A 13,137-nucleotide genomic window follows, 5' to 3' on the forward strand; every position below is an offset into this window, starting at 1 on the left:
ACACACACACAGATAGGGGACACGTTGATATATACCGGTATGTGAAAAAAAAACTCTGATTACCCCAAGACTGGTAAAATAGATTCCTTACCTCACATCAGATGTTCTGCAAAAAGATTATTCCAATTCCTGATCGCCATTCCAAATATCGATCGCGTTTATTTATTTTTTTATCTATTTTTTTCTCCCATTTTCTATTTTTCTCCCATCCCAATTTCGTATCGTCCAATTCTACCCTCCCCTGTCTTGAACTGCAATGTGGACTAAGCCTTACATCACGTGTCCCCTCCGGTACTCGAGGAAGCAGCAGTCGCATCTTTTCACCTGCACAGCACGATCTCTCAGCGTCGGGGGTCTGCGTTTGGAGGGCACGCCGCCCCCGTCGCTTCCTGATTCTGCTGTGCAGGCGCACCAACCGACCTGTAGGAGTCGCTGTCCACAACGTCCGATCCCCACCCATCAGCTTCCCACCCCCTAATACTGCCAATTGTATTAGTATGAACAACCAGCCAAGCTGATAGCAATGCGGAGAGCTGGGCTCGAACCCAGCGTCTCCCGCATTGGTGGTGAGTGCCTTGCCCACTGCACCACCTAGCCACCCTATTGATCGCGTTTATTGATCCAACATTAGGTACTCGAAACACATATTCCACGCTGTTCTGAGTGTCTACAATGAATGGGATCGGCTCGGGTTACATGCCTGATAAGTAAAATGTGGATTCCGGATTTTTCTTTTCTCATCCATTTCCATTGAGTCCAATCCAATGGATGCATTACCATCCGGGAGACGATAGGGGGCGGTATTTTCCCTGTTCGAGCTCAGAGCCAGTGCCAATGGTAACGTGAGGCTAGATTGATGAAAAATGAATGGATATCTCGCTAATAAAAGCAATAACGATTAAAAAACGAGATTTCTCGTTGTTGGCACTCAACGCATGGCATGAACTAACGAGATTTCTCGTGGCTGGCACTCAAAGTGTTAACACATTGACCGCCAGCAGCAGGGGGGGCTGATCCCCCTTCAGCGCCAGGTCTTTATTCAATGGATAGTTTTAGAATGCCAGACTTGCGAGTCCTAAAACTATATTTTATATTATAGCTATGGATCTAATAACGCTGCCGACTGTCAGTGAGTTGCTTCTGGTCAACATGCAAAAAACTGATCCGTACATTTCCGTTTTATACCGTTTTGAATATGAGTATGGTTTGGGTGATTCTGAGTAATTCCAGGAAAAGACGAGAAAAAGGCATTTTAGTGTAATCCAGTCATCACGTTGTAATTTTTCGGCTGATTATCTAATCATCCTGAAATCAACGCTAGATTATCATTATTATATCTCCTCGTGCATACATGAAATGGCCCTCGTAGCGGGGTCAACACGGTCCACACAGATAGCTTTCATCGCGGGAGAAAGAAATATCAGATCAACGCAAGATTTTATATATAGTGTTCTTACCTTGTCTTTGATGTAATGCAAAAAAAATAATCCAATTATCTGATCGCCATTCCAGTTATCCACAGCGATCCTGTCCCCGACATTACCGAGCGTTACACATGAACGGGCAGGCGGGGTTAGTGTTCCATGCCATCGTTGTAAAGGCCTGCCTCGCCTGAGTATTTAAACACCGCCCCCACGGCTCAGATCGGCTCAGAAAACACACCAGACCATTTCCAATGGAGTGCAATAGCTCCGCAAGGCAGTAGAAGGTGGTGTTGACCGTCTGCCAGCTCAGACAGGGTCTGAAGGGTCTGCAGACATGAATTATGAATAGATATAGCGAATAAACGAAATAACGATCCCAAAAACGAGTTAACTCGTTGTTGGCGCTGAACGCATGGCGGGCCTATAAGTGAATAGTGTGCGTACAGAGGCTCTTGGACCTTGGACCAGTGAATAGTGTGAAAGCGTACAGAGGCTCTTGGACCTGGGACCTATAAGTGAATAGTGTGAAAGCGTACAGACGCTCTTGGACCCTGGGACCTATAAGTGAATAGTCTGAAAGCGTACAGAGGCTCTTGGACCTGGGACCTATAAGTGAATAGCGTACAGAGGCTCTTGGACCGTACCTCTTGCTGGGCTCATAGATGTGACGGATCATGTCCACAGCACGCTGTTCCACTGTGCTCCTCCATGTATCCAGCACTATGGGGCAGGGAAGGCCGTGTGTCTGACAATGCACAAACAAACACATGCACTGAATGTGAATAAGTCTTTAGCTTGTGGTTGTAAAGAGGTCAGGTTATTTGAGTGTGGGGTCATGTTTCAAAAGATTGTCTCATTTCCACTCAGACCCAATTTATGCAATTCCAACACCCCAGTATGCAGAAATATTAAAAGAATTTTTTTTAGTATAGGTGAAAATAACACATTTATACTACATGCAAAACTGCATGGGGTTAGCATAAAGTGGGCGTGTCTATAAAGGGGAGACACGTAGGAACCCATAGGACCCATTTTAATTCAGATATGTTCAGGCGAGAGGTCAAGGAACCCCTTTGAAAAGGACCATGGCTAACTTTGCAGCATTATCTAACCATTCCCGACAAGCTAACATGACAGTTATGCACCAATGGATTCCTAAGGCAGTCCTGTTTCATACGATACCAGTATATTCACTCTAGCTTTAAAATCAAGCCTGCTATAGCCTCTGAAAGACAGTGATGTCGGTCAGGGGCGAGTCTCTCTGAGTCAATCTCTCAGGGTTCCCACAGACATTGCAAAATGAAATTCAAGGACTTTCAAGTACTTTTCCACGCACTATTTCAACCTCTTACCCTCTTGAGGACGATTTGCCCACTGGCGTCACTTAGGCGACATCTAGTCGATAGCAATTTCAGGTGACAAAATCCGTTCAGCGTTTCTCTAGTTACATGCCGATATGTAAGGCGTGCGCCGAAGTAGACGGCAGACCAGGGGCGGATTTAGGATTATAGGAGATCCGGGGCTTAGCCCAGTTAGGTGCCCTTTTTTTATTTAATTCTTTTTAATTTTTTTTTTTTTTTTTTTTTTTTTTTGCAGGCAAGGGGTGGTTTTTGAATTTAATTAACCTGTACATGCAATTTCCTGCAATATAGAGCCTTCAATCTTGACCAATAAAGCTGCTCTTTTCACTATAAAACTCAGTTAACCATAACGTAGTTATGGTTAGATTTATATATTTGGGGGGGATATATCATATTTTTCATATGATCAAAAAGTGGTGGAGCAAGAGCATACCTTTGCTCCCCCAAGTTCAATAGTGGGAGAGCAGAGAGGCTCCGAATGCTCTTATGGCCAGGCGTCTATGATTCACTGATACAAAGTAAAATAGTGCAGTGCACTAGAATAAAATAATGCAATAGTGCATTGCAATAAAATAGTTATCATCGTATTTTTTCGGGAGGCCGGTAAGGAGTGCATTACAGTAGTCGAGTTGGCTTGAAATAAAGGCATGGATCTGGTTTTCAGCGTCCTTTTGATTTATAAATGGCCGTACTTTAGCTATGTTTCTAAGGTGGAAGAATTACGTTGTTGATTGTGATTTAAAGCTTAGGTCTGAGTCTACCATGACACCAAGACTTAACTCACTCAAATACAGTTAGCAGCTGGATAGACCACAGATGGAAATTAGCTTCTGCTAAATCTGGTGCAAACATATTTTCATGTAACAATGATGAATTGTCAAAAAAAAAAAAAAAAAAAAAAGATTCTGGGCTTTTCAGAAAACATTCGGGGCTTGAGCCCAAGTAGCCACCCCCTAGCTCCGCCCCTGCGGCAGACTTTAAATTTCTTCAAATACCACTCCAGACTATCGAGCCTCTACCTCCGTCATCATCATTTGGCGATCTCGCAAATGATTAGACAGGGTTGTAAGGAATGAGTGTGGCTTTCCAATGGTATCCCAGGTGGGAATGAGCAAATCAGGGATCTAGGTGAGAAGTCACAAGCGAAAACAGGAAGAGAATTCTCCGTTGAATGATTGAAGTCTATGAGAAAATCGTTTTCTGAGCTGTTTTTTATATATTGAATTTTTACTTTTGACCAAAACCGCTTCTAATCACTCATTTCTGAACGAATCTTTATGAAATTTGGACATGTACTACACAAGACTTCAGGCTATGTACCCAGGGTGTTTCTTCAGCCATACCAACTTCTTTGGAATTACTACTTCTGGACTACTAACTACTACAGAAAAACGTGAGTAACAAGTTTTTCTACAACTCAAGTTCAGACCTATTTCATTAGCATTAAAAGTGAATTTTCTTTATTGTATCAGACACTTCAGAATGTCATCCTTCAAAAGAGACCAGGCCCATGCATGTGCAAGTATAAATCGGATCTAATATTCATGGCTTAAAACCAATTTCTGACAATTAGTTACACTTTAAATAAAGAAATTATATTTCTTGATTCAGAACAATTTTATCATGAATGAACAAAACCTTCAATGCGAATGATTGATTTGAATTCCAAGGACTTTTTAAGCACATTGTTAAAGAATTGGCTGTTTTCAAGGAATTCCAGGCCTTGACTTTATTTTGTAAAATAAAATCAAGCACTTTAAGCACTTCAAGGACCTTGTGCGAACCCTGTTCCAACCCATATACAAATCCATATATCCAGGTGATATCACAAATTTGAGGGTTAGCTCTCTCTGATTTGTATCTTTAGGAGAGAGTGGTGCACGTCTGGACCATCCAGGACATAACATGTGTGAATGTTTTAAATAGATTTAATAGATTTTAAATAATTGAATAAGTAACAATCATGTATGATGATCGTTCTACCATCATGCATTCTCCCACTAATTAATCTTCCTTGTCTATATTACTACATACTATACTAATATGTCTCTACTACTATGCACTCAACACTGCAGCACTCAAGTTTCAAATACAGTTTAATGAACATTGTTACTCAGCTGAAAGAGTTGTACTCTTCCTGCTGACTTGTCGTAGTCGCTTTGGATAAAAGCGTTCAGCTAAATGACTAAATGTAATGTAAATGTTGGGTCACCTCTCTGGCCACCATGTCGTCTCTAATGAGGATGAAGTCTATGTGCTGCTGGGAGGAGATGCCCAGGGCGCTCTGGATCCCCTGCAGGTCGGCAGCGATGCCGGGCAGAGTGGAGGACTCGGCCCAGCGGTGACTGGAGAGAGAGAACACAGACCACGCAGCGTCAGGCACACGCGTCGGGAGGAAGGGGCTTTGTGACCATACCAGGGTTCCCACAGACATTGCAAAATTAAATTCAAGGGCTTTTAAGTACCTTTCCAAGCTTTTTTTTTATTTTCAAGGATGTCACAAGGATACAATTCATTTAAAAAATGCTGCATCTTCTTGGCCTGCTTTAAAACAGAACAAAATAAAAACAATTTCTTGATTCAAAATATATATTTTTTTAAAGATAATTTTTTTTAGCATTTATCGCTTTTTTGCTACTGGGCAGTCCAGTAGAGAGAGAGAGAGGAGGAACGGGAGACAGAGTGGGGGGAAGACATTCGGCAAATAACGACGGGTCCGGGAATCGAACCCAGGTCGGCCGTGGCGCGACTCAGCGCGTTATGTGGTTCGCCACTGGGGTGCCCCGATTCCGAACAATTTGATCATGGATGAACAAAACATCCAATGCGAATGGTTAATTTGAATTTCAATGACTTTTTAAGCACCTTGTAAAAATATTGGCTGTTTTCAAGGAATTCCATGCCTTGACTTTGTTGTAAAAAATCAAGCACTTTAAGCACTTCAAGGACCTTGTGCGAACCCTGTTTTGTATTTTATTTTTTTATTATTTTTTAAACAAACATATAAACAAACATGACACCACACAATAAGATATAAGCATTAATTAACAGTGCACATCCAATGAAATCACCAATTAGTTAAATGTCTTATACGGGATATACCCCTAATACCTGCCATCTAATACCCTACACACATACTCTAGCTCGTACCCCCCCCTCCCGGACCCCCCATTGGATAATCCATCCATTATCCCTCGCTCCTAACCAGACACTACCATTAAATGCTAGCTTTTATTCTCTCCACCACTTCTAACCACATTGTCATTTTGGATTCATTGAGACCCAAAATTCTTGCTGTAGATATTTCTTGATAAATCACATCGAGATATGTAAGAATCCAGACCTTCCGGCACATTTCTTCCGGTTGAAACCATCGTGATGCTATCAGCTTTTTAGCCACTGTGATACCCGATAAAACCAATCTCTTTAGCTGTGGATGTACTGCACACTCAAAAACATCATTCAGCAGTAATACAGAGGGGTGTACAGGTATATTCAGAGTTAAGAGATTTGATAATTGCTGGGTCACTTCTTTCCAGAATATCTTAACTGGTGGGCAGTCCCAGTACATGTGCATAAATGTGCCCTTGTCCCCATTTGTACATAAAGAGCATTTGGAGTCTTGTCCATTCTGTTCAGTCTTATAGGAGTCAAGTATGTCCTGTGAATATAGTTAAGATTGATTTGTTGATGGTCCGGGTTCCTTGATGTAAATCGAACATTTGCCCAGGCTTCTTGCCAATCAAAATCTTTTTCCAGGTCTGGTCTAGGTGGAGGGTTTCATACGAGGACGTTAGTAATTGATGATAAAAATCTGAAACAAAACCTTTCGATGTCTCCCTTTCATAGAAGAATTTGTGGTATCTGTGGTGTACAATTGGTATCCTTAATGGAACACTGTGAGCCTTCAAACATAACAAACACTGTGAGCCTTCAAACATAACAATAACTGTGCGTAAAAATAATATGTGGAATCGGTGAGATTACATTTTTTGCGTATTTCATCATAACTACAAAAACCCTGTTTGTTGAAAACATCTCCTAATGAGTGTATGCCTTGCTTTTCCCATATAGGGAATCTTATAGGTCGTTTTCCAATCAAGAGTGCATTGTTATTGAATAAGGGAGTATGATTATGCCATTTATGTGGGTTAGAATATTTTTTTTGTGTTTCACGCCATGAGTAATTATGGGGCCAAATTTCCGTTCGCATTGCTTAATTGATAATTTGGTGTATGCTATGTCCTTCAGTCTATGTGGAGCTACTATATTTTCTTCTAAATTTCTCCAGGATACTAATGCTTGGGGATCAAACCATGTTGTCAGTGGTCTTAAAGTGTACGCCTTAAAATAGTGGAAAAAATCTGGAAATGCCATACCACCATCTACTTTGTTTCTCTGTGCGGTGGATCTTTTTATACATGGTGGTTTGTTATTCCAAATAAATTTGTATGTGGAGGAGTGTAATTTTTTCCAGTAAACCTCTGGAGGGGGTAACTGTAGCATTGAGCTGAAGAAGTTGATTCTAGGTAGGACGTCCATCTTAACTATTGATACCCGTGCCTGTACTGAGTTTTTAAGTTTTGACCACCTGTCAAGGTCGTCTTTGATTTTGTTTTGGATTTTTATGTAATTGTGCTTCACCGGTTGGCTTATGGTAGGGAATATTTCAACTCCCAAACATCTAAAGTGTTTTACCATAGGTATCTCTTTTGGGAGGGTTATATTTTTTTTTGCAGGGGCGTTAAGTGGAAGGAAAGCCGACTTCGGCCAATTTATCTTAAATCCCGATAAATCTCCAAAGTCCTCGATCAACTTGAGCAGATGAGGCAATGTGGTGTTGGGGTTTTGCATGAACAGTATTACGTCGTCCGCATATAAACTAATTTTATGTTGTGTGCCCTTGATCACTCTGTACTACATTCTGTTGTGGAAGGACAGCTCATTCACTGAGAGACTTACACTGCATCAGGGTAAGACATTTTAAGTCATTTAGTAATATCTTTAAACTGAGACTTGATTGCTGACTTGACCAGCTGACTTGATTAAGGGGCGTGTTTAAAGCGGCCATTTTGTTTCCTTAAGTGACCCATTAAGGGCCAGGTGTTAGAAAGCACTAATTAGTGATAGGGATTTAAAGGCCTGCTGGCTTAGCGTCAGCGAAGCGTCGAGAAACGAAGAGGGACAAAGAGGAGTTTTCCTGGAGTTTTCCACAGAGGAATCCAGGGATCCACCCAGTGCTAAGTACATCATAATCCTATCTTACACTCCACTCTGAAAAATCTCCCTTTCCCTCCCACTCTGCTATTTCTCTACTTCCTCCCTGCCACTCTTGACACCACAATGTGTCTCATATCCACAATCTGCTCCCCCAGAACAGACTCAACCCACCCACGGCAGTTTGCTAGCAACCCGGCTAATCTATCCTACCCTCCTACAGCCACTAATACACCTGTCACAGTACAGGGAGGCCTATGGAATTGTCAATCAGCAGTCAAGAAAGCTGACTTCATTACTGCCTACGCCCATAGTCAAAATCTGCAGCTCCTGGCTCTAACTGAGACCTGGATAACCCCCAATAACTCATCAACACCTGCAGCATTATCTACAAACTATAACTTCACTCACACACCTCGACCTTCCAGGCAGGGTGGAGGCACTGGCCTCATGACATCTCCTTCATGGACTACAAACTTAACACCCCTCCCAGCACTGTCACTCTCCTCTTTTGAATATCATGCAGTATCTGTCTCTAATCCTTTCAATCTCACCATTGTTACACTCTACCGCCCTCCAGGTCCGCTCGATCACTTCACAGATGAGCTGGACATGCTTCTAAGCTCCTTACCGGAAGATGGTACCCCTCTCCTTCTATTGGGCGACTTCAACCTGCCTGACTCATCTCAGTCAGTCATAGTAGTCTCCCTCCTACAATCATTTGACCTGACTCCCACTGCCATGCCTCCCACCCACAAAGCAGGCAACTCCTTGGATCTCATATTTTCCCGTAACTCCAGCATCATTAACACCACGGTAACTCCCCTACATGTATCTGACCATTCCTTCATATCCTTCTCACTAACTCTCATGCTTAACCGAAAGGTCTTCACCCCAACTCAAACCGTCTCACTCAGACGCAACCTGCCCTCACTATCCCCCTCCACCCTCTCCTCTGACATACTATCCACTCTACCTTTGAGTGACACCTTCTCTGCTCTCTCCACAGAGATGGCAACCTCCACCCTCCTCTCAGCCCTTGCAACCTCCTTCGACAAGCTCTGTCCCCTCGTTGAGAAACCTGCCCGCCGTTCCCCACCCAGTCCATGGCTGACAGATCCAGTGAGAGAACAAAGACAGGTCCTGAGAGCAGCTGAAAGGAAGTATAGAAAGTCACGCCTCACTGCTGACATCGACACATATCACAACCTCTTGTTAACATTCTCCAAAACCATTACTAATGCCAAAGCTTCTTTCTTTCACCATAGGATCGAGGCCTCTGCCAAGAATCTTCGCAAACTGCATGCTACCATGTCCTCCCTCCTCACTCCCCCCCCAACCCCCCCTCCCTCATCTTTCTCTGCCGAAGACTTTGCGATCTTCTTTGAGGAAAAAGTGGAGAACATCCGCAGCTCCTTCTCCCAACCCCCACCCATTCCAAATGCTGAATCGAGAACCTCATCCTTCACTCTGTCATCTTTCTCTCCCATTACAGAAGCCGAGACCCTGACACTGGTAACGTCGAACCGTCCGACTACATGCCAGCTGGACCGGCTACCTTCCCCACTCCTCCAGACCATAGCACCAGACATCCTCCCATTCCTAACTGCAACCATCAACTCCTCACTCAACTCGGGGGTGGTCCCCACCTCCCTAAAACAAGCCAGAGTCACGCCCCTCATAAAAAAAAAAAAAAAACCATCCCTGAACCCTACCGTCATAGGCAACTACCGTCCTGTCTCTCTTCTCTCCTTCCTTTCTAAAACACTTGAACGTGCTGTATCCAACCAACTTACTGCTTATCTCTTACAGAATGACCTCCTAGACCCTAATCAGTCAGGCTTCAGGACTGGTCACTCCACAGAGACAGCCCTCATTGCGGTCACAGAGGCACTTCACTTAGCAAAAGCGAAAGGCCTCTCCTCTGTCCTGATTCTCCTAGATCTATCTGCAGCCTTCGACACAGTCAACCACCAGATCCTCCTCGCGGCCCTCGCAGGAATGGGAGTGGCTGGCTCTGCGCTGACATGGTTGTCATCATACCTCAATGACCGCTCCTACCAAGTGTCATGGAGAGGGACCCTGTCGGCCACCCGCCCCCTGCGGACGGGTGTCCCCCAGGGCTCGGTTTTAGGACCCCTTCTCTTCTCCCTCTACACTAAATCACTGGGTAACATTATCACGTCTCATGGCTTCTCCTACCACTGTTATGCCGACGATACTCAACTCTTCCTCTCCTTCCCTCCCTCAGATATCCACGTCTCTGAGCGGATCTCGGCCTGTCTGTCCGACATCTCCGCCTGGATGACGACCAACCACCTCAAACTGAACCTAAGCAAAACAGAATTGCTCCACCTGCCGGCCAAATCCTCCCCCCTGACCGACCTTTCCATCACAGTCGAGAATGCAGCTGTGACCGCGTCCCCGACCGCCAAGAACCTTGGTGTTGTCCTCGACGACCAGTTGAACTTCTCTGCTCACATCGCAGCGACAACCAGAACCTGCCGATTCCTCCTGAGCAACGTCAGAAGGATACGCCCCTTCCTGACAAAAGAAGCCACCCAACTCCTCGTCCAATCAACAGTCATCTCCCGCCTCGACTACTGCAACGCACTGCTCGCTGGCCTCCCGGCCACTGCCACTAAGCCTCTTCAACTCATTCAGAACGCAGCGGCCCGCCTGATCTCAAACCTACCGAAGTCGGCCCATGTCAACCCACTTCTTAGGGACCTGCACTGGCTCCCCATTGCTGCACGAATCCGCTTCAAGGCCCTCGACCTAGCATACCGTGCGGCAAAGGGAACTGCTCCCGCCTACCTCCGGTCAATGGTCTCTAACTACACACCCTCAAGACCCCTACGCTCTGCATCTTCTGGCCGCCTCAGACCTACTCCTATCCAAGCTCCGGGAGGGTCATCAAAGAGAAGTCGCCTATTCTCAGTCCTTGCCCCACAATGGTGGAATGAACTACCCACCCCAGTTAGGACAGCCGAAACACGTCCAATCTTTCGCCGTCGACTAAAGACGCACTTCTTCAACCATTATCTGAAAAAAAAAAAAAAAAAAAAAAATCTAACCCTAACCCTAACTAACCATACTGTCATGCACTTGTCCTAATAAACTAACCTACACTGTAGCACTCAACACTTTGATGAACATTGTTACTCAGCTGATAGAGTTGTGCTCTTCCTGATGGCTTGTCGTACAGAACTTGTAAGTCGCTTTGGATAAAAGCGTCAGCTAAATGACTAAATGTAAATGTAAATGTAAATGTTCTATGGATTGGGATTGTCTTATATATTGTGCTAAAGGCTCTAATGATAGATCGAATAGTCCGGGACTAAGAGGGCAACCCTGTCTAGATGAGCGTGATACCGGAAAGATTCCAGAGGTGATTATACCTGTTGTAATCATGGCCGATGGGTCTTTGTATAATACTTTAATCATATCAATGAAACCTTTTCCTAACCCCATCCTTTCTAATACTGCCCATAGATACGACCATTCCAACCTGTAAAAAGCTTTCATTGCATCCAGGGACAGCATCGCCTTAGGTGTGGTGTCGTCCTTGTTAGCATCTAGTACGTGTAGTAATCGTCTTATGTTATCAGTGATCAAGCGGCCTCTTATGAAGCCAGTTTGGTCCGGATGAACTAAAGACGTCATATGCTTTTGTAGTCTGATGGCTAATACCTTAGAGTACAGTTTGATATCGGTTCCGAGGAGGCTTAAGGGTCTATAACTACCACACTCGGTGGGGTCTTTGTATTTTTTAAGGAGGACTGTTATGAGTGCAATATTGTCGTTCTTATGGAAGTTCCCCTCCTTGACGGAGTATAAAATCATATTTAGTAATAAGGGTCCAATTATGTCCCAACAAGAGAGGTACATTTCTGGTGGGATACAGTCTCTTCCAGGAGCCTTACCACTTTGCATTTCGGATATGGCCTTCTTGAGTTCCTCTAGTGTGATCGGTGTTTCTAACTGTTTAGCGTCATCCTCTGAAAGTTTAGGGAGGTTAATTTGATTAAGATATGTGTCCATTTTGTTTTGATCGAAGGTCGTTTCTGATTTATACAAGTTGGAGTAGAATTCTTTGAATGTCGCATTTATTTTTTTAGGGTCTGTAACAAGTCCTTGTTGTGCTTTAATGGTAGTTATATCTGCAAATTTTGTGTTAACTCTTAATCGCATAGCTAATAGGTGACTTGGTTTGGAACCTTGAGAGTACTGCTGTTGTCTTGCGCTACGTATTTGTATTTCAGATTGTTGTCTGTATGGCATTAATCTCTTTTTTTAGTACATTAACTTGAGTTTCCAGTCGAACCGAGTTGTTGTATTGTAAAGAATTAAATAACGTTGAATAAAGCGTTTCCAGTTCAGCCAGTTTTGAGCATCGATTCTTGCGTATTTGAGGAAAAGCTATCAGTGAAATCCTTGATCATTCCCTTTACCGACATCCATAATATTCTGGGGTCCTGCACCGAGTTCGCGTTCATCCGTAGGAATACTGTAAGAGCTTCTTTGATTTGTGTGATGAATTCCTTGTTATTAAGCAGCATCGAGTTAAATCGCCATCTTGGGGCTCGGGATGATAGTATACCAAATGTTCTTTTTAGGAGTAAATAACAGTGATCTGATAATGCATTGGGTATCATTTCCACATCATAGTTATCAAATAGTCTCAGGGATGCAAAAACATAATCTATTCTGGATAATGTGTTATGTCTCGCAGATCGACAAGAGTACTTCCGGGTTGTGGGGTTGAGTGATCGCCATAAGTCATTTACACCTGTAATCTTCGACAAATCCTTTAATGCATTAGATGAATTTTTTTGTTCGTTGGAAAAGGAGGGGTAAGATTTGTCCATCCGTGGATTCCAAATGGCATTAAAATCCACACCAATTATAAATGAGTATTCGGGAAGGTCTAACATTGCTCTGGTAAGTGTAGTGAAGAAACTAACTTCGTACAAATGTGGGGCGTATACCGCTACCAACGCTATTTTCCTGTTCTTGTGTACAATCTTAGCTATAGTTATCTGACCATCTGCATCAGACCATACTCCCTTCAATTCAATATTCAACTTCCGTCTAACGACTATGGCAATTCCACGAGTTCTCGTTCCAAAAGA

At 43.6% G+C, this 13,137-nt stretch overlaps 1 protein-coding gene across 2 annotated transcripts in view; it reads right to left on the reverse strand.

The window, feature by feature from the left end:
• acp6 (acid phosphatase 6, lysophosphatidic) overlaps positions 1 to 13,137 on the reverse strand; it is a 111,308-nt gene that overhangs the window by 34,313 nt on the left and 63,858 nt on the right. For both annotated transcript variants that reach the window (XM_084320174.1, XM_084320173.1), the window contains exons 7-8: positions 4,998 to 5,130; positions 2,069 to 2,169 (exon numbers count right to left, since the gene is read on the reverse strand). In XM_084320174.1, the coding sequence (XP_084176300.1) occupies positions 2,069 to 2,169; positions 4,998 to 5,130 (234 nt within the window). The remainder of the gene's footprint in view (positions 1 to 2,068; positions 2,170 to 4,997; positions 5,131 to 13,137) is intronic.

The sequence above is a fragment of the Notolepis coatsorum genome, assembly GCF_963971535.1.
Source record: "Notolepis coatsorum genome assembly, chromosome: 8".
NCBI lineage: Eukaryota > Metazoa > Chordata > Actinopteri > Aulopiformes > Paralepididae > Notolepis > Notolepis coatsorum.